The following is a 14,209-nucleotide window of genomic DNA, read 5'->3' on the forward strand; positions in this document are numbered from 1 at the left end:
TTTACATATGGATTTTCCGAAGTTGTTTATATACATACATGTTCTGATAATAATTTTGCAAATTTTCATGTTTACATATCTCCATTTTTTTGAAAATCTACATAATGAATTAATAGGCACACAATAATTATTTCAAGTTTGTGAATATATTAAAGAATTTTATTAAATTTCTTGTTGCTTCGAATAATCAAGTGTATAAGGCAATTAATTCGTGATATTATAATTTTATTAATAGGATTCTGCATTAATACGAATCTGGAAAAATATTCTTAAATTTTGATTATGTTCTGTCTTTTTAAATAGAATTAATGTATACAAAATTCATAACTCTTTATTCTTTGTAACTTATCAAACATGTATGTTATTTAATTTTTGTCAGCTTTATATATCTTATCTAACGTGTACATGCAGCAAATAAACAACATCTTGTATAAATATTTAATATATTTTGCAAATAATATAAGAATATTTAAATTATAAACATATTGCCGTTAAAATACTTTGTAGCTGCGTACATATAAACATGCATCGTATACATTTGTACCTTGCGTGAAAAAGGGATACAATCTTTATATTTTGATACTAATGGAAAACACTTGAGCTTAGTGACATTATTTTAGTCGCCGTTTGCTGACAATCACATAAAGACATCTTCCGAGCTGTTGTCTCTTATCCAAAAAATTTATTTTTGAATCTATTTTGTAAGTTGATTTCTAATTATGTATTTTAAATTTTTTAAAAATTTTGGGTCAATTCAAATGTTCACTGTTATATATTTTCGTCTAGTTTAATACGTTATTCAGTATATTTATGAAGTTTTGTTTCAAAATATCCATATCACTGTAAGAGTGAGTCCGTAGATAAAGACATAAATAAAAATTTGAAAAATTGTACGACGAAAGTGGCAATGACAATCTTGCGATTTTCAATCGTGTAATAACGCAATTATTTCATCTTCGATCACGTTACAAATTTTTATTTTCGTTTATTATTACTTTCGTAGGTTATTGTAATACTCAAAGTCATGGAAGAAATCATAAAGCATTTGAAAATAAAAGATACACTTGAAAAAATAGTGAAAGAGGAAAAATATAACTATAAATCTGCAGCAAAGAAGTATGGAATTTGCGTTAAAACTATTAACAAGAAAGTTTCTTTGGTAGAAAGGAAAGACGCTTTTTTAAGCAAAAAAATAGCATTGGAAAAAGCAGTAAATGGATATCTTGAAGAACCCAGAACTTCACAAACCGTAATTGCAAACCGCTATAATATTGAGCGAAGAGTTTTCGGTATGGAAATACAGTGTTTCAGAGCTAGTGGAAAAAGAAAATATGAATACGATAGATTCATTAGTTCTTCTTTTTTTTTCACGTATAGTGAAGAGAAATTATTCCTGCAACAATTAAAAGAATGGAAAGATTCTCAAACAGATTGCACTTGCCGAATTTGTATAATGCAACAACTGCAGACCATAGCTTATCAGTCATTGCAAAATAAAGATTCCTTTTTACAAATGAATAAGAAGATAATAAATTGGCTAATAGAGTTTGAAATGCTATATAGCGAAGACATGTCAGAATTATTAGAAATATGCAATTGTACAAAAGGTATCAGAAATGATGAGACAGAAGCAGGAACAAGTAAATCAACATCTTTTCGGACTTCTGAGGGCTATAAATCAAATGTAACAATTGAAGAAAGAATAGACACGTCTACGCTTGGCCTTATGGACCCAAAAATATCCACTGATTCTGCGAATAATCAGTCTAAAGATGCAACTGGAAAAAGAAAGTCTACCGATTTTATGGATGATAAGCCTTTGGACTTAACTACAAAAAGAATGAAATAGGAGCTACAGTGTTATTTCGGATTTTTTCTTGTTTGCATAAATAATATCTATCAGCGGTATTTAAAAGTGGAAAAAGGAAGGGTTTAAAAATGTATAAATATAGAAAAAATATGTATATAAATAACATAAATAAAAGATATGTTTTGCGATTTTGGAAAGCACATGTAATCAGTTCTAGTCACGTAGTAAAAAAATTACAGACAATTCAGCAATATTAATACAGATAGTAATCACATTTATAAATTAATGAATAGGAATTATAAAATCGCATTTGATCAATCGTAATTTTTATAACGCTGAAGTACATTAATTCGATGATATAATTCAATTGTTATCTTAAAAATTGTAAGCAGAAAATTAAAAAAAAAATTTATATTAAAATATTTATACATTGAAAGATCTTTTCTTTTTGAGCATTCTTCGTGTTTCTTGGATTGTCATAACAGTATATAATCGTAATATGTAATGTAATAAAAATATTTAAACTGTGTAAAAAATTATATAAAGTTTTATAAATAATAATTGTTATATATTTTATATATACCATAGGCATATTATATATTTTATATATACTTAATTGTATAAATTTAATCCCTTTAATTCTTTTAACAATTTTTAATGTAGTATAATAATGCAACAAAAAAATAAACCTTTTCAAAAATAATTATTAAATATCCTTAATGTCATGATTTTTCTTAAAAATCGCAAGTCTGAAATTTGTGTGTGAGAGTGTAAAAACTTCTCTCATCTCTCTCTTATTACTCTGTGCTACTTTTTTTCTCTTTTTCTTCTTAGTTACATTTCAACCTTTTCATCTTATCAATTCTTCTCAGATTCCCTTCTTTTTTTACTCTTTATTTTATTTACATTACGCCTTTTTTGTTTTTTTTACGCTACGCTTATAATTTTTCTTCAATCTTTCAAAAAAAAATTATAGGATGCTTGCTGTGAATTATCCTGGAGAGTACGTTGAGATCATGGTGTTGCGACGATGTCTAAAATATGCTTATGCATTAAGTAAGCATCAGGGATATTCGCTAAAAAAGAATCTTTCGGCGCATCTCGCATTTTTATTGATCTCTGAAAATATTTACTTTTAAATTTATTATTTTTATATTTATTATTCACGTTTTACTTCAAAATTATGAAATAAAGTCATCATATTCCTTTTTATATAAGTATAAAATTATCTCGTTAGAAGTTATAACAATGATTAATTTACATATGGATTTTCCGAAGTTCTTTACATACATACATGTTTTGATAATAATTTTGCAAATTCTCATGTTTACATATCTCCATTCTTTTGAAAATTTATATAATGAATTAATAGGCACACAATAATTATTTAAATTTGTCAATATATTAAAGAATTTTATTTAATTTCTTGTTGCTTCGAATAATCAAGTGTATAAGGCAATTAATTCGTGATATTATAATTTTATTAATAGGATTCTGCATTAATAAAAATCTGGAAAAATATCTTTAAATTTCGATTATGTTCTTTCTTTTTAAATAAGATTAATGTATACAAAATTCATAACTCTTTATTCTTTGTAACTCATCAAACATGTATGTTATTAATTTTGGTCAGCTTTACATAATCTTATCTAACGTATACATACAGCACATTTACAACGTCTTGCATAAATATTTACTATATTTTGCAAATAATATAGAATTTATATTTTAATTGTAAACATACTGCCGTTAAAATACTTTGTAGCTGCGTACATATAAACATGTATCGTATACATTTGTACCTTGCGTGAAAAAGGGATACAATCTTTATATTTTGATACTAATGGAAAACACTTGAGCTTAGTGACATTATTTTAGTCGCCGTTTGCTGACAATCACATAAAGACATCTTCCGAGCTGTTGTCTCTTATCCAAAAAATTTAATTTTGAATCTATTTTGTAAGTTGATTTCTAATTATGTATTTTAAATTTTTTAAAAATTTTGGGTCAATTCAAATGTTCACTGTTATATATTTTCGTCTAGTTTAATACGTTATTCAGTATATTTATGAAGTTTTGTTTCAAAATATCCATATCACTGTAAGAGTGAGTCCGTAGATAAAGACATAAATAAAAATTTGAAAAATTGTACGACGAAAATGGCAATGACAATCTTGCGATTTTCAATCGTGTAATAACGCAATTATTTCATCTTCGATCACGTTACAAATTTTTATTTTCGTTTATTCTTAATTTCGCAAATTATTCTAATACTCGAAGTCATGGAAGAAATTATAAAGCATTTGAAAATAAAAGATACACTTGAAAAATTAGTGAAAGAGGAAAAATATAACTATAAATCTGCAGCAAAGGAGTATGGAATTTGCGTTAAAACTATTAGCAAGAAAATTTCTTTGGTAGAAAAGAGAAACAATTTTTTAAGCAAAAAAATAACATTCGAAAAAGCAGTAAATGAATATCTTGAAGAACCCGGAACTTCACAAACCGTAATTGCAAACCGCTATAATATTGAGCGAACAGTTTTCACTAGGGAAATGATGTATTTCAGAACTAGTAGAAAAAGAAAATATGAATACGATAGATGCATTAGTTCTTCTTTTTTCACGTATAGTGAAGAGAAATTATTCCTGCAACAATTAAAAGAATGGAAAGATTCTCAAACAGATTGCACTTGCCGAATTTGTATAATGCAACAACTGCAGACCATAGCTTATCAGTCATTGCAAAATAAAGATTCCTTTTTACAAATGAATAAGAAGATAATAAATTGGCTAATAGAGTTTGAAATGCTATATAGCGAAGACATGTCAGAATTATTAGAAATATGCAATTGTACAAAAGGTATCAGAAATGATGAGACAGAAGCAGGAACAAGTAAATCAACATCTTTTCGGACTTCTGAGGGCTATAAATCAAATGTAACAATTGAAGAAAGAATAGACACGTCTACGCTTGGCCTTATGGACCCAAAAATATCCACTGATTCTGCGAATAATCAGTCTAAAGATGTAACTGGAAAAAGAAAATCCACCGATTTTATGGATGATAAGCTGTTGGACTTAACTACAAAAAGAATGAAATAGGAGCTAAAGTGTTATTTTGGATTTTTTCTTGTTTGCATAAATAATATCTATCAGCGGTATTTAAAAGTGGAAAAAGGAAGGGTTTGAAAATGTATAAATATAGAAAAAATATGTATATAAGTAACATAAATAAAAGATATGTTTTGCGATTTTGGAAAGCACATGTAATCAATTCTAGTCACGTAGTAAAAAAATTACAGAGAATTCAGCAGTATTAATACAGATAGTAATCACATTTATAAATTAATGAATAGGAATTATAAAATCGCATTTGATCAATTGTAATTTTTATAACGCTGAGGTACATTAATTCGATGATATAATTCAATTGTTATCTTAAAAATTGTAAGCAGAAAATTAAAAAAAAAATTTATATTAAAATATTTATACATTGAAAGATCTTTTCTTTTTGAGCATTCTTCGTGTTTCTTGGATTGTCATAACTGTATATGATCGTAATATGTAATGTAATAAAAATATTTAAATTGTGTAAAAAATTATGTAAAGTTTTATAAATAATAATTGTTTGCATATTATATATATTATATATACTTAATTGTATAAGTTTAATCCCTTTAATTCTTTTAACAATTTTTAATGTAGTATAATAATGCAACAAAAAAATAAACCTTTTCAAAAATAATTATTAAATATCCCTAATGTCATGATTTTTCTTGTAAATCGCAAGTCTGAAATTTGTGTGTGTGTGTGTGTGTGAGAGTGTAAAAACTTCTCGCACTCTCTCTCTCTCTCTCTCTCTCTCTCTCTCTCTTTCTCTCTCTCTCTCTCTCTTATTACTCTGTGCTACTTTTTTTCTCTTTTTCTCCTTAGTTACATTTCATCCTTTTCATCTTATCAATTCTTCTCAGATACTCTTCTTTTTTGACTCTTTATTTTATTTACATTACGTCTTTTTTGTGTTTTTTACGCTACGCTTATAATTTTTCTTCAATCTTTCAAAAAAAAATTGTAGGATGCTTGCTGTGAATTATCCTGGAGAGTACGTTGAGATCATGGCGTTGCGACGATGTCTAAAATATGCTTATGCATCAAGTAAGCATCAGGGATATTCGTTAAAAAAGAATCTTTCGGCGCATCTCGCATTTTTATTGATCTCTGAAAATATTTACTTTTAAATTTATTATGTATATATTTATTATTCACCTGTTACTTCAAAATTATGAAATAAAGTCATCATATTCCTTTTTATATAAATATAAAATTATCTCGTTAGAAGTTATAACAATGATTAATTTACATATGGACTTTCTGAAGTTCTTTACATACATACATGTTTTGATAATAATTTTGCAAATTTTCATGTTTACATATCTCCATTCTTTTGAAAATTTATATAATGAATTAATAGGCACACAAAAATTATTTAAATTTGAATATATTAAAGAATTTTATTAAATTTCTTGTTGCTTCGAATAATCAAGTGTATAAGGCAATTAATTCGTGATATTATAATTTTATTAATAGGATTCTGCATTAATAAGAATCTGGAAAAATATCTTTAAATTTCGATTATGTTCTTTCTTTTTAAATAAGATTAATGTATACAAAATTCATTACTCTTTATTCTTTGTAACTTATCAAACATGTATGTTATTTAATTTTTGTCAGCTTTATATATCTTATCTAACGTGTACATGCAGCAAATAAACAACATCTTGTGTAAATATTTAATATATTTTGCAAATAATATAAGACTATTTAAATTATAAACATATTGCCGTTAAAATACTTTGTAGCTGCGTACATATAAACATGCATCGTATACATTTGTACCTTGCGTGAAAAAGGGATACAATCTTTATATTTTGATACTAATGGAAAACACTTGAGCTTAGTGACATTATTTTAGTCGCCGTTTGCTGACAATCACATAAAGACATCTTCCGAGCTGTTGTCTCTTATCCAAAAAATTTATTTTTGAATCTATTTTGTAAGTTGATTTCTAATTATGTATTTTAAATTTTTTAAAAATTTTGGGTCAATTCAAATGTTCACTGTTATATATTTTCGTCTAGTTTAATACGTTATTCAGTATATTTATGAAGTTTTGTTTCAAAATATCCATATCACTGTAAGAGTGAGTCCGTAGATAAAGACATAAATAAAAATTTGAAAAATTGTGTGTGTGTGTGTGTGTGTGTGTGTGTGTGTGTGTGTGTGTGTGTGTGTGTGTGTGTATGTGTGTGTACGACGAAAGTGGCAATGACAATCTTGCGATTTTCAATCGTGTAATAACGCAATTATTTCATCTTCAATCATGTTACAAATTTTTATTTTCGTTTATTCTTACTTTCGCAGGTTATTGTAATACTCAAAGTCATGGAAGAAATCATAAAGCATTTGAAAATAAAAGATACACTTGAAAAAATAGTGAAAGAAGAAAAATATGACTATAACGCTGCAGCAAAGAAGTATGGAATTTGCGTTAAAACTATTAGCAAAAAAGTTTCTTTAGTAGAAAGGAGAGACAATTTTTTAAACAAAAAAAAAGTATTCGAAATAGCAGTAAATGAATATCTTGAAAAACCCAGAACTCCACAAATCGTAATTGCAGACCGCTGTAATATTGACCGATCAGTTTTCAATATGGAAATAAAGTGTTTCATATTTAGTGGAAAAAGAAAATATGAATACGATAGATGCATTAGTTCTTCTTCTTTTTTCACGTATAGTGAAGAGAAATTATTCCTGCAACAATTAAAAGAATGGAAAGATTCTCAAACAGATTGCACTTGCCGAATTTGTATAATACAAAAACTGCAGATCATAGCTTATCAGTCATTCCACAATAAAGATTCCTCTTTACAAATGACGTTTGAGAAGATAATAAATTGGCTAATAGAGTTTGAAATGCTATATAGCGAAGACATGTCAGAATTATTAGAAATATGCAATTGTACAAAATATGTCAGAAATGATGAGACAGAAGCAGGAACAAGTGAATCAACATTTTTTTGGACTTCTGAGGACTATAAATCAAATGTAACTGTTGAAGAAAGAATAGACACCTCTACGCTTGGCCTTATGGACCTAGAAATATTCACTGATTATACGAATTATCAGCCTAAAAAAGACACCTCTACGCTTGGCCTTATGGACCCAGAAATATTCACTGATTATACGAATTATCAGCCTAAAAAAGACACCTCTACGCTTGGCCTTATGGACCCAGAAATATTCACTGATTTTGCAAATTATCAGCCTAAAGATGCAACTGGAAAAAGAAAGTCCACCGATTTTATGGATGATAAATGACTTAACTACAAAAAGAATGAAATAAGAGCTACAGTGTTATTTCGGATTTTTTCTTGTTTGCATAAATAATATCTATCAGCGGTATTTAAAAGTGGAAAAAGGAAGGGTTTAAAAATGTATAAATATAGAAAAAATATGTATATAAGCAACATAAATAAAAAGTATGTTTTGCGATTTTGGAAAGCACATGTAATCAATTCTAATCACGTAATAAAAAAATTACAGAGAATTCAGCAATATTAATACAGATAGTAATCACATTTATAAATTGATGAATAGGAATTATAAAATCGCATTTGATCAATCGTAATTTTTATAACACTGAAGTACATTAATTCGATGATATAATTCAATTGTTATCTTAAAAATTGTAAGCAGAAAATTAAAAAAAAAATTTATATTAAAATATTTATACATTGAAAGATCTTTTCTTTTTGAGCATTCTTCGTGTTTCTTGGATTGTCATAACTGTATATGATCGTAATATGTAATGTAATAAAAATATTTAAACTGTGTAAAAAATTATATAAAATTTTATAAATAATAATTGTTTGCATATTATATATATTATATATACTTAATTGTATAAGTTTAATCCCTTTAATTCTTTTAACAATTTTTAAAATGTAGTATAATAATGCAACAAAAAAATAAACCTTTTCAAAAATAATTATTAAATATCCCTAATGTCATGATTTTTCTTAAAAATCGCAAGTCTGAAATTTGTGTGTGTGTGAGAGTGTAAAAACTTCTCGCACTCTCTCTCTCTCTCTCTCTCTCTTTCTCTCTCTCTTATTACTCTGTGCTACTTTTTTTCTCTTTTTCTCCTTAGTTACATTTCATCCTTTTCATCTTATCAATTCTTCTCAGATTCCCTTCTTTTTTGACTCTTTATTTTATTTACATTAAGCCTTTTTTGTTTTTTTTACGCTACGCTTATAATTTTTCTTCAATTTTTCAAAAAAAAATTGTAGGATGCTTGCTGTGAATTATCCTAAAGAGTACGTTGAGATCATGGCGTTGCGACGATGTCTAAAATATGCTTATGCATCAAGTAAGCATCAGGGATATTCGCTAAAAAAGAATCTTTCGGCGCATCTCGCATTTTTATTGATCTCTGAAAATATTTACTTTTAAATTTATTATTTTTATATTTATTATTCACGTTTTACTTCAAAATTATGAAATAAAGTCATCATATTCTTTTTTATATAAGTATAAAATTATCTCGTTAGAAGTTATAACAATGATTAATTTACATATAGATTTTCCGAAGTTGTTTATATACATACATGTTTTGATAATAATTTTGCAAATTTTCATGTTTACATATCTCCATTTTTTTGAAAATCTACATAATGAATTAATAGGCACACAATAATTATTTCAAGTTTGTGAATATATTAAAGAATTTTATTAAATTTCTTGTTGCTTCGAATAATCAAGTGTATAAGGCAATTAATTCGTGATATTATAATTTTATTAATAGGATTCTGCATTAATAAGAATCTGGAAAAATATCCTTAAATTTCGATTATGTTCTGTCTTTTTAAATAAGATTAATGTATACAAAATTCATAACTCTTTATTCTTTGTAACTCATGAAACATGTATGTTATTAATTTTGGTCAGCTTTACATAATCTTATCTAACGAATACATACAGCACATTTACAACGTCTTGCATAAATATTTACTATATTTTGCAAATAATATAGAATTTATATTTTAATTGTAAACATACTACCGTTAAAATACTTTGTAGCTGCGTACATATAAACATGTATCGTATACATTTGTACCTTGCGTGAAAAAGAGATACATTATTTATATTTTGATACTAATGGAAAACACTTGAGCTTAGTGACATTATTTTAGTCGTTGTTTGTTGACAATCACATAAAAACGTCCTCCGAGCTGTTGTCTCTTATTCAAAAAATTTGATTTTGAATCTATCTTGTAAGTTGATTTCTAATTATATTTTTCATTAAATTTTTAAGAAATTTTGGGTCAATTCAAATGTTCACTGTTATATATTTTCCTCTAGTTTAATACGTTATTCAGTATATTTATGAAGTTTTGTTTCAAAATGTCCATATCACTGTAAGAGTGAGTCCGTAGATAAAGACATAAATAAAAATTTGAAAAATTGTACGACGAAAGTGGCAACGACAATTTTGCGATTTTCAATCGTGTAATAACGCAATTATTTCATCTTCGATCTTGTTACAAATTTTTATTTTCGTTTATTCTTACTTTCGCAGGTTATTGTAAGACTCGAAGTCATGGAAAAAATTATAAAGCATTTGAAAATAAAAGATACACTTGAAAAAATAGTGAAAGAAGAAAAATATGACTATAAGGCTGTAGCAAAGAAGTATGGAATTTGCGTTAAAACTATTAACAAGAAAGTTTCTTTGGTAGAAAGGAGAGACGCTTTTTTAAGCAAAAAAATAGCATTGGAAAAAGCAGTAAATGAATATCTTGAAGAACCCGGAACTTTAAAAACCGTAATTGCAAACCGCTATAATATTGGGCGAATAGTTTTCACTAGGGAAATGATGTTATTCAGAACTAGTAAAGAAAGAAAATATGAATACGATAGATGCATTAGTTCTTCTTCTTTTTTCACGTATAGTGAAGAGAAATTATTCCTGCAACAATTAAAAGAATGGAAAGATTCTCAAACAGATTGCACTTGCCGAATTTGTATAATGCAACAACTGCAGAACATAGCTTATCAGTCATTGCAAAATAAAGATTTCTTTTCACAAAGGACGTATATCAATAACAAGATAATAAATTGGCTAATAGAGTTTGAAATGCTATATAGCGAAGACATGTCAGAATTATTAGAAATATGCAATTGTACAAAATATGTCAGAAATGATGAGACAGAAGCAGGAACAAGTAAATCAACATTTTTTCGGACTTCTGAGGACTATAAATCAAATGTAACTGTTGAAGAAAGAATAGACACCTCTACGCTTGGCCTTATGGACCCAGAAATATTCACTGATTATACGAATTATCAGCCTAAAAAAGACACTTCTACGCTTGGCCCTATGGACCCAGAAATATTCACTGATTTTGCGAATTATCAGCCTAAAGAAGACACCTCTACGCTTGGCCTTATGGACCCAGAAATATTCACTGATTTTGCGAATTATCAGCCTAAAGAAGACACCTCTACGCTTGGCCTTATGGACCCAGAAATATACACTGATTATACGAATTATCAGCCTAAAGAAGACACCTCTACGCTTGGCCTTATGGACCCAGAAATATTCACTGATTTTGCGAATTATCAGCCTAAAGAAGACACCTCTACGCTTGGCCTTATGGACCCAGAAATATTCACTGATTTTGCGAATTATCAGCCTAAAGAAGACACCTCTACGCTTGGCCTTATGGACCCAGAAATATTCACTGATTATACGAATTATCAGCCTAAAGAAGACACCTCTACGCTTGGCCTTATGGACCCAGAAATATTCACTGATTTTGCGAATTATCAGCCTAAAGAAGACACCTCTACGCTTGGCCTTATGGACCCAGAAATATTCACTGATTTTGCGAATTATCAGCCTAAAGAAGACACCTCTACGCTTGGCCTTATGGACCCAGAAATATTCACTGATTATACGAATTATCAGCCTAAAGAAGATACCTTTACGCTTGGCCTTATGGACCCAGAAATATTCACTGATTCTGCGAATAATCAGTCTAAAGATGCAACTGGAAAAAGAAAATCCACCGATTTTATGGATGATAATCCTTTGGACTTAACTACAAAAAGAATGAAATAAGAGCTACAGTGTTATTACGGATTTTTTCTTGTTTGCATAAATAATATCTATCAGCGGTATTTAAAAGTGGAAAAAGGAAGGGTTTAAAAATGTATAAATATAGAAAAAATATGTATATAAGCAACATAAATAAAAAGTATGTTTTGCGATTTTGGAAAGCACATGTAATCAATTCTAGTCACGTAGTAAAAAAATTACAGAGAATTCAGCAATATTAATACAGATAGTAATCACATTTATAAATTAATGAATGGGAATTATAAAATCGCATTTGATCAATCGTAATTTTTATAACGCCGACATTAATTCGATGATATAATTCAATTGTTATCTTAAAAATTGTAAGCAGAAAATTAAAAAAAAAATTTATATTAAAATATTTATACATTGAAAGATCTTTTCTTTTTGAGCATTCTTCGTGTTTCTTGGATTGTCACAACTGTATATGATCGTAATATGTAATGTAATAAAAATATTTAAACTGTGTAAAAAATTATATAAGGTTTCATAAATAATAATTGTTTGCATATTATATATATTATATATACTTAATTGTATAAGTTTAATCCCTTTAATTCTTTTAACAATTTTTAATGTAGTATAATAATGCAACAAAAAAATGAACCTTTTTAAAAATAATAATTATATATATATAATTTCATGATTTTTTAAAAATTGTACGTCTCAATTTTGTGTGTGAAGACTTTTTCTCAATCTCTCTTTCTTATTATTCTGTGCTATCTTTTTTCTTCCTTCTCTTCAGCTTCACTTTGTCACTTTTCATCTTATCAGCACAGTTTCCTTCCTCTTTTTCCTTTATTTACGTTACGCCTTTTTTTACACTACGGTCTCAAACTTTCTCCAATCTTTAAAAAATTGTAGGATGCTCGCTCTGTTTTATACTGGAAAATACATTAAGATTATGGCATTGCGATGATGCTTAACATGCTTATGCACCAATCAATCAGTCAATCAGTAACATTCACTAAAAAAGAATTTTTCGGCGCATCCTTAATTCCTCAAAATTTCTGCCTTCAAAATTTTTGTATTTATTTTCGTGTGTTACTTACTTCAAAATTATAAAATAAGGTCACTCTATCCATCTTTATATATCTATAAAATTGTCGCGTTAGAAGTTATAATAATGATTCATTTACATATAGATTTCAAAGTTTCTTACACATAAATTAATTTTAATAATAATCTTGCAAATTGTCTGTCATGCTTACAAATTTTTATTTTTTTTGACAATCACTACATAATGAATTAACACGCACGCAATTATTATTTTAAATTGGAATATTGCTTAAAGAAATTTTTTTTTAGTTTTGTTACATTAAAATTATTTTATTATTTTTACAATTGAACAAACAAAAATTAAGCAACAATTTTATTTAATTCAACATGATATATTATGCTGACGCACATTGTTAATAGAATAACAATTGATAAGAAATATATATTAACGAAAACATTAACTATATAATATTTATTTAAATTAATCTAATTAAATTTATTTTATTTTATTTCAATATATAGAATGATATTGTATATTTCAAAAAGTATATATATGTATATATAGTTTTTAATATGTATTTCTTATCAATTTCCGCAGTTGTTTTTATGATAATAATATATGTCAACATACAATACATTGTGTCGATTTTAATAGAATTGCTCCTTAATTTTTAGTTACTTAATTGATGTGTAAAAAACTAAATTTGCATAGGTATCAAAATTTTATGAATGATTTTTGGCACATATCATGTTAGTACATATAAAAGCAGTGATATAAAATAAGATGTTATTTGAAAATTTTCTGTTATATATAACTAACAATTAAAAATATACGAGATAAGAAATATACATGCAGTTTTAGTATTTATTGATATGACTTTTTTTTATTTTTCCCTTGTTGAATAATTTTGTAAATTAGCAATAATTAGTAAGTGTGTGACAAAAATCGTTTTCACTCTAGGTATGTACCGTGATACCATTAGCATTTACAACGTCCGTTACTTTTCCCGTTGTAAACGCCTGAATCTAGAATTATGCCAGTGTGCCGTTGTAAATGCAGGTTTCGCAGCAGTATAATCGCTTAATTCTCACTGTCAGATTCGTGCTTTATCAATTAAATAATCATGTTTTCTGACTCTCTCGATGTTTTCTGCTTGTAAGGTACAGCAATATGTTCGATGTCACTTTTTATCA

At 27.2% G+C, this 14,209-nt stretch overlaps 1 protein-coding gene across 1 annotated transcript; it reads left to right on the plus strand.

Annotated features, from left to right (window-relative positions):
* Window positions 1-10,008: 10,008 nt before the first annotated feature.
* LOC140674499 (uncharacterized) lies at window positions 10,009-12,482 on the plus strand. Its single transcript, XM_072908075.1, has 2 exons — window positions 10,009-10,148; window positions 10,454-12,482. Exon 2 carries the CDS (start codon window positions 10,475-10,477, stop codon window positions 11,996-11,998), a length of 1,524 nt encoding a protein of 507 aa, XP_072764176.1. The 5' UTR covers window positions 10,009-10,148; window positions 10,454-10,474; the 3' UTR covers window positions 11,999-12,482.
* The last annotated feature ends 1,727 nt before the right edge of the window (window positions 12,483-14,209 follow it).

The sequence above is a fragment of the Anoplolepis gracilipes genome, chromosome 16 (genome assembly GCF_047496725.1).
Source record: "Anoplolepis gracilipes chromosome 16, ASM4749672v1, whole genome shotgun sequence".
Taxonomy (NCBI): Eukaryota; Metazoa; Arthropoda; class Insecta; order Hymenoptera; family Formicidae; genus Anoplolepis; species Anoplolepis gracilipes.